Source organism: Lolium rigidum, chromosome 3, assembly GCF_022539505.1.
Source record: "Lolium rigidum isolate FL_2022 chromosome 3, APGP_CSIRO_Lrig_0.1, whole genome shotgun sequence".
Taxonomy (NCBI): domain Eukaryota; kingdom Viridiplantae; phylum Streptophyta; class Magnoliopsida; order Poales; family Poaceae; genus Lolium; species Lolium rigidum.
The window spans coordinates 130,793,996-130,805,126 of NC_061510.1; the positions used below are offsets into that span (position 1 = coordinate 130,793,996).

The 11,131-nt window shown below is 50.3% G+C and overlaps 2 protein-coding genes across 2 annotated transcripts; one reads left to right on the plus strand and one right to left on the minus strand.

Annotated features, from left to right (window-relative positions):
• Positions 1–4,497, plus strand: LOC124702333 (protein high chlorophyll fluorescent 107). The gene is made up of 8 exons (XM_047234462.1): positions 1–180; positions 436–579; positions 1,133–1,438; positions 1,542–1,601; positions 2,042–2,287; positions 2,905–3,015; positions 3,366–3,542; positions 3,675–4,497. Exons 1-8 carry the CDS (start codon positions 16–18, stop codon positions 4,149–4,151), a joined length of 1,686 nt encoding a protein of 561 aa, XP_047090418.1. The 5' UTR covers positions 1–15; the 3' UTR covers positions 4,152–4,497.
• Positions 4,498–8,107: 3,610 nt separating this feature from the next.
• On the minus strand, positions 8,108–8,563 carry LOC124702830. Its single transcript, XM_047235007.1, has one exon. The coding sequence runs from the start codon at positions 8,561–8,563 to the stop codon at positions 8,108–8,110; it is 456 nt and encodes a 151-aa protein (XP_047090963.1).
• Positions 8,564–11,131: the final 2,568 nt, after the last annotated feature.

Below are 11,131 nucleotides of genomic sequence, written 5' to 3' on the forward strand. Positions count from 1 at the left end.
CCGTTCGACAGGAGGATGGAGGAGATCGCCAAGAAGGTCCCGCTCTTCGAGCCGGGGGTGGGCGAGCCCGCCGCCACGGCCGGCCGCCCGCTGCCCATCAACCTCGAGCTCTGGCTCCACCGCGCCAAGGTGCACACCAGGAAGTACGAGTTCGCCGAAGCCGAGAAGCTCCTCGACAAGGTGCGCGCGCGCATACACAATCGGCAAACACCCGTTGATTACGCAGTAGTAGTGGAGTTCGATATTTAAGCAACCTACTCCTGTTGCATGCATCCAAAAAAAAAGCGTTCCCTCTTAGAGATAGGAGATATTAGATAATGAAGTGGCATTGTGTGCTAATGTCTGATTGCTTAGAAGTTATCAAGCTGAGTTTGGGTTGCTACTTGCTAGCTCTAACTCTAATCTGATGGATCTGACGATCCGGTTCTGATGCAGTGCATGCTGTATTGGCCTGAAGACGGGCGCCCATATGTCGCGCTCGGGAAGCTATACAGTAAGCAGTCGAGGTTCGACAAAGCTAGAGCGGCTTATGAAAGGGGCTGCCAGGCGACACAAGGAGAGAATCCATACATCTGGCAGGTTTGCACGCCATCACTTCATTTCGGTGCATTCACTAGCAGAAAAATTATACAGAATGAACAATGCAGGACATCTGGTTCGTGTTCGTCCTCCTGATTCTTGACATGTCCACATAATACACATAAGGTCATCTTAAATTCTTAATATGTTAGTATGCCATGCGCGGGTTTGACACCGTTCAACCATAATTCTGAGGATGTGGTCAGTAAAAGATACTGCACTGCACTTTGTTTGGGCAACATCAGTGAGCTGTTCATACAAGTTATTGGCTAGAATACAGCGACAGCCCCTGTAAGGGTAGATTTTCCCGATAGCTTTCACTTGCACATCTTTGTCAAAACATAATTTCCCAAACCTGTCACAATCCACTAAAAGTTGTAGGAAGCCATCCGAGACTTATGATTGAATTCTCCAGGATGTGCCCTGACGGAATTAACCTGCACATTCACCAGAATGGCAGGATGTGTATGTTCAACATGTCTAGAAATTCATTAATGTAATGAGATATCCAAGCCTTCACAAGTAATTTTTTTCCTTTTGCTTTGAATTACAGTGCTGGGCAGTGTTAGAAAGCAAGGGTGGGAGTATCCGAAGAGCACGGGAGCTATTTGATGCTGCTACTGTGGCCGATGCAAAGCACATCGCAGCTTGGCATGGGTGGGCCATTTTGGAAATCAAGCAAGGAAACATAAAAAAGGCTCGGAACCTGCTTGCGAAAGGTCTCAAGTATTGTGGAGGAAATGAGTACATTTACCAAACTCTTGCCTTGCTTGAAGCTAGAGCAGAGCGCTTTGAACAAGCACGGACTTTGTTCCAACAAGCTACTCAATGCAATCCAAAAAGTTGTGCAAGCTGGCTAGTAAGTATTTGCTTAGGAGTTATCTGTTTACTACATAAAAAAGAAGTTGCAATCTGAATTGTTTGTTGAAACTGTAAACTTATATATGTCAATTTTCTAGTAGTCTTGGGCTCAGGTCGAAATGCGTGTAGAGAACAATGTGCTGGCAAGGAAGCTCTTTGAGGTAATACTCTATTTACCCCTTCCATAATCATACTTCTCACTGATATTTTTGCTGATTTGATTCTCATAATTGCAAATTTCTGAGATATTTATCAATTTTCTCATCCTCATGTTCTTATAGAGGTAATGCAAAGTAGAAAGAATTTCCAAGTATAGATGGAATTATTGTAGATTCAGTCTATTTTCGTGTGGCATTGTTAGGAGATCTGCTCTACTAGTAACTATGCATCTGTTTAATAGTGAGATTCAGTTACTCAACTATAATAGACTGCTATGGTAATACTGCGGTGCTGTTGGTTCAAATCTGCATTTGATGATTCCTTGTACTATTTATGATATTCATTGGAAAAATTTCAAGTTTCATTGCGTAATGTATTTTTTTTTTTTGAAACAAGGCAAAAGATTTGCCATTGCATAATGTAACTTCGGTTTTCTGTGCAGAAAGCTGTCCAGGCTAGTCCTAAGAACAGATTTTCGTGGCATGTCTGGGCACTCTTTGAGGCCAATCAAGGTAACATTGACAAAGCAAGGAAGTTATTTAAGATTGGCCATGCAGTGAACCCCAGGGACCCTGTAATTCTTCAGTCGCTTGCACTGCTTGAATATAACTGCGCATCTCCAAATGTGGCCCGTGTATTATTTAGAAAAGCTTCCCAGATTGATCCAAGACATCAGCCAGTTTGGATAGTAAGAATTTCTGCACTTAACTCTGCTGTTAATCTTATATCATTTTACTTCAATCTTCAATGTGGTTTGTTTAACTTCTTCTACAGTTAGTGTGTATGCCTTCTGTTAGATTCTCTTTGTATGGAGATACAAGTTTGTCGGTGTCAGACATTGCTTCGATGTAGGAGTAGTACCTCTCGTGCTAGAGCTTCTATATGGAAGGTCTTGTGTGTTCTCTTTTTTTTTTTGAGAGAGTACAAACTCACACACACCACACTCATGCCAATACCGCTCACACATGCTATCCCACTTAATGCATAACACCCACCTGTACGCCTGAGGATCAAATCGGGTGTATGGAATGAACACCCCTGCTCTCACCACTAGGTGTTTAGGTCACATGCCTGTCCTCAGGTATTACATGTTGCCGAACACAACGAAGTAAACATATTTGATATAAACAGCTAGAAGGACAGATGTTTCCATCTAAACAAGGGATGAAGTTATACCACTAAAGCACAAATCTGCATTCAACATTTACACGTGCCTTGTTGTTTCCAGCTAATTGCCATGGTTGATCGCTTACAGAAAGTTTGTTTTATTTAGTTATGTTTGAAACTTCGCATTTCGTGTTATAGGCTTGGGGGTGGATGGAGTGGAAAGAAGGAAATGAGAGAACTGCAAGGTCACTCTATCAAAGAGCCTTGTCAGTTAATTCAACGAATGAATGTGCTGCTCGCTGTCTTCAGGTAAAGAATATCATGAAATACAATCTGATACTTTGTTAGAATGTTAGTTATAGTCTTTCACCCCACATTCTCGCGAAAAATCATTTGATGGGTTAGTCTATCATGGTTTCCGAAGATGAATGCTTGCGTGTGAAGCATCTGCTTTACTACTATAGTAATACACACTTACGGAGATAAATTTTTCTGGCAACCATGATCTGAATTATGAAGGCTCAATTTGCCCAGCAATCTGCAGATTAGATCCTAAATGTCAATTTGCTATCTCCTGTCATAAAATTCAATCTGAAGATAAGATCCTAATGTCAATATGCTATATCCTATCATAAGATTTGGTGCCCCTACTTTTATAGGCTTGGGGAGTCCTAGAACAGCGTGTTGGTAACTACACCGCTGCCAGAAGATTGTTGCGGGCTTCGTTGAACATAAATTCTCAGAGCGAGGTGACATGGCTGACATGGGCGGCACTGGAGGAGGAACAGGGGGATCCAGTTCGTGCTGAAGAAATACGGGACCTTTATTTTCAGCAGGTTAGTATGGACTAAATTTTTTGCCGTTCATGTTTTCTGCCTACATTTCCATGAGCAACACAGTAGAAGGCTAAGAGTAGTTGGTGAACCTTCACTGTGATAAACATAACTGATTATTGTCCATCCTGACAGCGTATCGAGGTGGTGGATGATGCCTCCTGGGTCATGGGCTTCCTGGATATCATCGATCCTGCTCTTGACAGCGTGAAGAAGCTCCTAAACATGGACCGACCTTCGGGGCCAGCGAGGCAAGGAAATGCGACGAGCACGGCAGAGCAAGACGGCACCACCACGATGACTCCTGCTGCAGCCGGAGAGCTCCCCGGAAGTTCCACACCTCAAGGTTCAAGTACAGCAAACCTCGACAGTATCAGATCAGCTGAAGGCTTAAGTACTTCCGACCTCGACGGCATCGTCGACCCCCGTGCTCCATACACTCGACAGCCGGATAGCGATCTCGACGTGGACGGCTTCATCAGGAGGAGGCTGGGCCTCGATCCGGCGGAGCTAGATGCGGTGCTGGAGGGCTCTGATCCTAGGGGAGTTGTTTCTCAGAGGAGGACGCGGGGGCTGACCAGGAAACCTCTCCCACTTCTCCCCGTCCCGTAATTCTTTCTTCAGTTCAGTTCAGCATGAGAAGTTGCCATTTCCACCGTGCACAATCGTCGATTATCACTAACAGGTATCGTGACCTGAGAGATAGTAGTAAGTAGGACGACGTACATTTCTGTGTATATCTGTAATAAGGAGAACGCCGGTGCTGCCATTAGCAGTTACCTGCCCATTGATTGTTAGGTGTATTATTTGTCCGTGTATGTAATTCTATCAGAGGCTTTGGGAAGCAGTGTAGTTGTGTACAGAAGCCTAGCATCTCTGTTTCTATATGTTCTATTGTTGCAGCATTGACGCATTGTATACACATTTTAAGCTATTATTATTTACTTACTCTGATCCATATTACTTGTCGTGATTTTACTTCAAATTTAAACTAAAACCAAGACAAAAATTGTGGAACAGATGGAGCATTACTTAGAGCATCTTCACGCCCCCCAAATAGTCGCTGGCAGGAGAGCCGGCAATGCTGTATGGGGCGCCGGCAGTGCATCTTTCATTGGGGACGCTGTTCCCACACCGGCGCCTCCCAAACGGCGACCACTAATTTTTTTTCTTTTTACAATATTTTGAAACAACATATCAATCACATTTTATTCATACAATCACACAAATAGAATTAAATTATCCATACAATCAGTCAAACAAATAGTACTTAAATTATTCATACAATCACACAAGCAAATAGTACTTAGATTATTCATACAACCCAACAAACAAATAGTACTTAAATTATTCATACATCCAAACAAATAGAAATAAAATCATGCATTGTTGGCAGCTCCTCTCCTCGCTCACAAATGCGCAGCTAGATCCGCCTTCAGTTGTGCATGGACATCTGCATCACGAATTTCATTGTGCATATGAAGAAAAGCGGCAAATTCTTGGGTACATGCTCTACCTCAGCGAGTGGCCCTTGATAATCAAATGGTTGATCATCCTGCACAGGTGTGTCACGCTCGCTCTCAATGACTATGTTGTGCATGATCACACAGGCGTTTATCACCTTCCACATCTGAGATTCAGACCAAGTGAGAGCAGGGTACCTGACAATGGCGAAACGCTGCTGAAGCACCCCAAAAGCATGCTCAACATCCTTGTGTGCTGCTTCTTGGCATGTTGCAAAATAGGCTTCCATCTCGTTTGCCGGAGAGGGAATTGTCTTCACAAATGTAGCATACATCGGGTAGATACCATCAGCTAGATAATACCCCTTGTTGTATGCGTGGCCGTTTACCTCAAAGTTCACGGCAGGAGCTTGTCCCTCAGCTAGCCTGGCAAACACCGGAGAGCGCTGCAACACGTTGATATCATTGTTTGTTCCTGCCATGCCAAAAAATGCATGCCAAATCTAAAGCTCACGGTCTGCCACCGCCTTAAGAATGACACTGCACTCACCAATATGCCCCTTGTAGATCCCCTACCAAGCAAAAGTACAATTCTTCCAGCCCCAATGTATACAGTCAATGTTTCCGAGCATCCCAGGAAACCCTCTTGCTGCATTCTTTTGCAGGATCCGAGCTGTATCATCTTCTCTTGGTGCTCTCAAATAGTCTTTAGCAAACACCGCTACGATGGCTCGGCAAAACCTGTAGAGAGTCTCTGTACATGTCGAATCTACCATCCGTAGGTAGTCATTGACTGTATCTGGAGGAGCTCCGTATGCAAGACAACGCATTGCAGCAATGCACTTCTGAATTGAGGTGAAGCCCCACAAACCTGTGCAATCTTGCTTGTCCATGAAGTACTTGTCGTACTCCCTGACGCCGTGGACAATCTTCAAGAACGGCTCCTTATTCATCCTAAACCGGCGCCAAAATTCCTTCGGTGAATGAGTTGCGTCGTCGTTGAAGTAGTCGGTGTCAAGCAGCATTGCGCCGGCTTGACGATGCCGGTTGATGTTCCTCCTCTTGCCTAGCTTTGAGCCGCCACGCCGAGGCACGACGAAGAAAGGCCGGCGAACGCGCAACATGGTCGTCAGAATCAGCTGCTGCTGTTGCCGCCGAACAGCCTGAGCGTTCTGCTCCTCCGTGAACAGCTGCACCATCATCTCGTCGTCGATGTCCATCACGGCAATCGGACGAACACCTTGCGGGCGGGGCGGTTGTGCCGCGGTGGCGGCGAGCTCTGTTCCGGGCGAAACAGCGGCCGCCGGCCGTGGGGGTGGCGGCCGTGTCGATGGATGGCGGTTCCTAGACAGGCGGCGGTGTCTATTGTAAGCAGGGGCGCGGCGGCGACGTCGACGGTGGCGATCTAGAGGGGTGGGAGTCGGCTCGGGCGTGGGTAGGAGGTGGGAAATCGGTGTGTCTAGCTGCCAGGCGGAGCCCACACTCGTTTTCAGACGTGCCGCGAGGCACCGACACGCCCGATTCGCCAAGAGGCCGCAAGGGGATGCTGGTGATTCTATTAGGCTCAAAAAATAGCCGGCGCCGTTTGGGACGCACCAGTACGAGCCCATTTTCGCTGCCGGCCCCCAAAACGCTATCGGGGCCGCTATGGGGGGGCGTCGGTGGAGTTGCTCTTAGAGAATATATGATACCGCAGGGATGAGTGTGTTTCCGTGGAAATGACCGGCAAGGTTGGGGTGCAATGATACGGGGGTTGCCCGATCTTAACGGGGTGCATTCTAACAACGAATACCAATGCACTAACCTTTGGGTATGAAACTTGAATCAACAAAACTCAGTTGAAACAATATTTCACTTAGTCATGTCCCGGAATGTGGACATTGATCTTTGAACCTCGTTAACAACTATCGTCCCATGTCTACTTCGGTGGTCTATCTACCTATAATTCTACCTCCTCTGTTTTTAGATGTAACGAAACTTCATAATTTTAAGGCAAAACTTTAATCAGTAATTTGAGCGATAGAATATAAGTTATATGCCACTAAAATTATATTAGTATTATCTCTCAAATATGAATCCAATAGTATAGTTTTAATGATACATAACTCATATTTGTTGGTCGAAGTGTTAGTTAAAGTTTTACCTCAAAATGCGTTGTGGTTTTATATTTTGGGATGGAGGGAGTAATAGGGATTAAAGTCACAGCGTTGCTATCTATCATATCTACGGTTGGAAAAACTTGTTTTTGGTGTCCTAAAGTCACGATGTTCCACCCTTTCATATTTGTCAGTCCTGTCCATTGTCATATCACCATTCTAGTGCACCTTGTTTCAAAAAAAAAAAGACCTTATGGGGAGACATCCCCAAGCGGTCAACTATTTCCGTGAGAATCTGAGATCCTAGATTCCTATTTTTGCCTTTTGAAAATATACTTTTTTCTAAGACACGATTGCTTATTTCCTAAAAGAACCTAAACTCCATCGGGAGCGGGAGCGGGCCTTGGAGGCTCTTGGCCCTTGCAGTGCGTCTAGTTCTTGACAGCCGGTCAGGACGGTTCCGTGGTGAGGGGCGGCGGACTTGAACCTCTATGCACCGAAGGTCATATGAGGCTTGGCCGTGGCCTCGCATGGAGCTTGGGTGACGACTTACAGATCAGTATAGATGAAGAAAAGTTGTAAGAATCGTGATTTCAAATCGGATCATAATTTTTATGAGAGGATCGTAAATTATAGGATCTTAATCATAAAATCTTAGATTCTACCTAGTACAATAGTACTATCATAGCGAGGGCTATGAGACGACTTGGTCGTGCACCATTGTGGCTCGTGTGCAGTTTTGATGTCGAGTGGTGTAAGTTGGGATGGTGGACCCGGAGCTAGAAGTGTTTGTTTGTTGCGTTAGGTAGATGGACGACGAGTCTTCTTGCATATGCCTTTTTTCTCATAAATCGAGCAATGTATAGTTTATATGGTTTTTGATCCGGTTTTCCTGAAAACCTGGATCACTCTCTTCTATCTAATCCGATGGCGGATACAACCGTCTTTACCTTAAAACAAATAAAAAGAACATGATTAATTGCATATACATATGATGCATCATGTTGCATCAGATGAGATTTTGCAAGACGTGCACGAGAGAATCCATGTAGTTTTCCCCTAGCTTCACCAGCGTGCCGGCCACCGCATCCGCCGCGCCCTCAAGCGCCTCCGCCAGAGCCTTCGCCGCCTCCTCGCTGCCGTCCCGCGCTGCTTCCATGAGCTCCCCGACTGCTGACGACGCGAGCTCCGCTGCGCCGGCCACGACGCTCCATAGGGACTCAAGAAACGCCGACACGACGGCCACCGCCACCTCCCAGACTAGGCCGAAGGCGAACTCGGCCGCCGCTTCGATGGCGCCCTTGGTGGCCTCGAGCGCCGCGTCGGCCGCCTGCCCCGGCAGCCTGACCAGGTCTACGGAGGCGACGAGGAGGAGGGCCAGACCACGGAAGAGCACCAAGATGGCGAGCTCCAGGAACGAGCCGAAAAACCATAGAGCTAGTCTAACGAGCGCAGCAAGTGCCATGCATGCGCGAGCGGACTGCTAGCCTCAAACAAAATGTGTAGAAAATTGTCTGTCGGCATAGTTAATGATGTACGCGAGTAGTTTGGTTGTTTGCTTGGAGTGCAATCACGGGGAGGCGTAGTCGTGGATGGTTGTTCCTTGTAAGGTTTTCTCTAGGAGCTTTTCGTGAGTGTAGGCGCTACACAAGTCGTTGCTTCTAAGAGCATCTCCACTCGTCTCCCCACAGAGCCCCCCACGGCCACTTTTTTTCATCCGGACGGCGAAAAACGGTCCAGTCAGTCCCCCGGTTTCTCGTTTTGGTCCGGATTTGAGCCTATTTTCGTCCGGACTCCCCATGCCATCCTCGGTTTCCCGGGGGTCTCCCGGGGACTCCGGATGAAGCTAAACCAACCGCCCACGCCCACGTGTCTCCTCTTTCGTCCGGATTCCCCGAGCCATCCTCTTTTTCCCCGAGAAACGCTGCTTGGGGAGCACACGACTAGGAAACTACTCCTCCTCACGCCAAATCTTCCTCCAATCCGGACGAAAATTTCGCCGGATTTAGACGTGGGAAGCGCCAACGAGTGGGGATGCTCTAAGAGCATCTCCACTCGTCCCCCCGAACAGGCCCCCGGCGAGCGTTTTTTCCATCCGGACGGCGAAATTCGGCCCAGTCGCGCCCCCGGTTCCTCGTTTTCGTCCGGATTTGGGCCTAAATCCATCCGGCGATCCCACGACATCCCCGGCCCCCCGGGGAGCGCTCGGGGACTCCGGACGAAACGAAAGCGCGCGAAACGGCGAGGAAACTTCCCGCGCGTCTGGTGGCCCCAACTTGTCGGCGAGAGAAGCCGATCGTCGTCCTCATCGCATCGTCTTCCGCGCGCTGTAAAAGCCTGCCGCCGGTCCGCATTCGCCGGCCACGCGGCGAGTTAATGTCGTCGTCTTCCGCGCACGCATCGTCTTCCGCGCGCACTAAAGGCTGCCGCCGGTCAGCTCGCCGCGGACGCGTCGCAATCCACGCGGCATTTAATCCCCGCGCCAGCCACGCCTATATACGCCGGTCCGATCACCGCGAGGCGTACCCCGTGCTCCACTCTCCCTCCACTCTCCCTCCACTCTCCCTCTACTCCCAAGATGGCGTTCTACGGCGACGACGGCGCAGCCAACAACGGCTTCCCCGCCGGTCGCTGCACACGTGGGAGGGGCACCTCCTCCACCGGGCGGGGTACCCCTGCCCGCCGGACACGAGGCCTCCCGGAGGCGGCCGGCGGCTAAGTGCCGGCGGCGTTCCGATCCCGCCGCCGCCGCAGGGCCATGCCCTCGACGTCGCCATCGAGGAGGCGAGGATGACGATGACCGACGAGGAGCGCGCCGACCCGCGCCACCACCCCGACAACTACACGCGGTGGAACTCCTACTTCCTCCGGCGGTGGGAGCGGGAGCCGGCGGCCTACGACGGCCCGCCGCCTCCACCTGCGCGCAACAACGCCGTGGGCCGCCGACGGTGGTGGAGCGCGCCGGGCCGGACACTCGAGGCCGTCCTCGAGCACATCGAGGGCGGCAACTTCCCGGTGCTCACGATGCCCCCTCCATCGGCATCGAGGGCATCGGCGAGCCGCCGTCGGGGAAACGTCTGGCAGCCACGGCGCATGGTTGCCAGCTCGTCGTCTTCCGGATCGGCGCCGAGGTCATCCTTGGCGCCGGTGAAGAGGGAGGAGGCGACGTCGCCTTCGACGCCGGTGCGCGTCAAGAAGGAGCCGGCGTCTCCGCCGGCGACCAGAGGGCGCAGCAGCGGCGCCCTCGTCATCCGAGAACAGCCTTCCGCGCCGCAGAACGGCCGGAAGAAGAAGACGAAGAAAGAGGCCGCCGCCGCAAGCCAGCTCGCCGAGGAGGAGGCGAAGCGCGCGGAGGACGCCGCGATGGCGGAGGCGATCGCCAGGTCGCTGCACGACATGGAGGAGGAGAAGCGCGCGGACGACGCCGCACTGGACTGGGCCAGGCGCGACTGGGAGCGCCGTGAGGAGGAGCAGCAGCGGCGGCTGCCGGACCCGGCCGCCGCACGCCAACTCGCCGCCCGCGCCACTCCAACCGCCAACGACGACTTCGCGCGGTACCGCCGTCCTGCGACACCTCCATCCGGCGTCGCTGTCCCCGTCGTCGACCTCGAGTCCTCCGACGACGACTGGTACAAGCCATCCCCGGGGTGGGGAGACGCCGGCCAGGGCAGCAGCAGCCAGGCCGCGCAGCCGAAGGCCAACGACGACGGCTCCGACGACGACGGCGACGGCGACTACACGGTGTTCTACCGCCATTTCGGCATGTAGAGCGCCGTGTTTTAAAATTAGCGTTTGCATTCCCCTAGCCGAATTCGAAATATAGTCGAATTCGGCCTCTATGTATGAACTCCTCCCGTTTTAGTCTAAATATCATTAAATTTAGTCTATATTCACCCGAATTTAGCCGTAGTTTGTCAAGTTTCCGTTTTTAAAATTCGCATCGTCGACTTCGCCTGGGCACGCGGCTGGGAAACTACTACTCCCCACGCCAAATCTTCCTCCAATCCGGACGAAAATTTCGCCGGATTTGGGC

Excerpts from the sequence above, each read along its gene's own strand:
- LOC124702333 (XM_047234462.1), top strand. The coding sequence starts at position 16 with ATGGAGGAGATCGCCAAGAAGGTCCCGCTCTTCGAGCCGGGGGTGGGC. Across the intron at positions 3,016-3,365 it reads GTGCTGCTCGCTGTCTTCAG|GCTTGGGGAGTCCTAGAACA; the intron begins GTAAAGAATATC and ends CTACTTTTATAG. Across the intron at positions 3,543-3,674 it reads GGGACCTTTATTTTCAGCAG|CGTATCGAGGTGGTGGATGA; the intron begins GTTAGTATGGAC and ends CCATCCTGACAG.
- LOC124702830 (XM_047235007.1), bottom strand. The coding sequence starts at position 8,563 with ATGGCACTTGCTGCGCTCGTTAGACTAGCTCTATGGTTTTTCGGCTCG.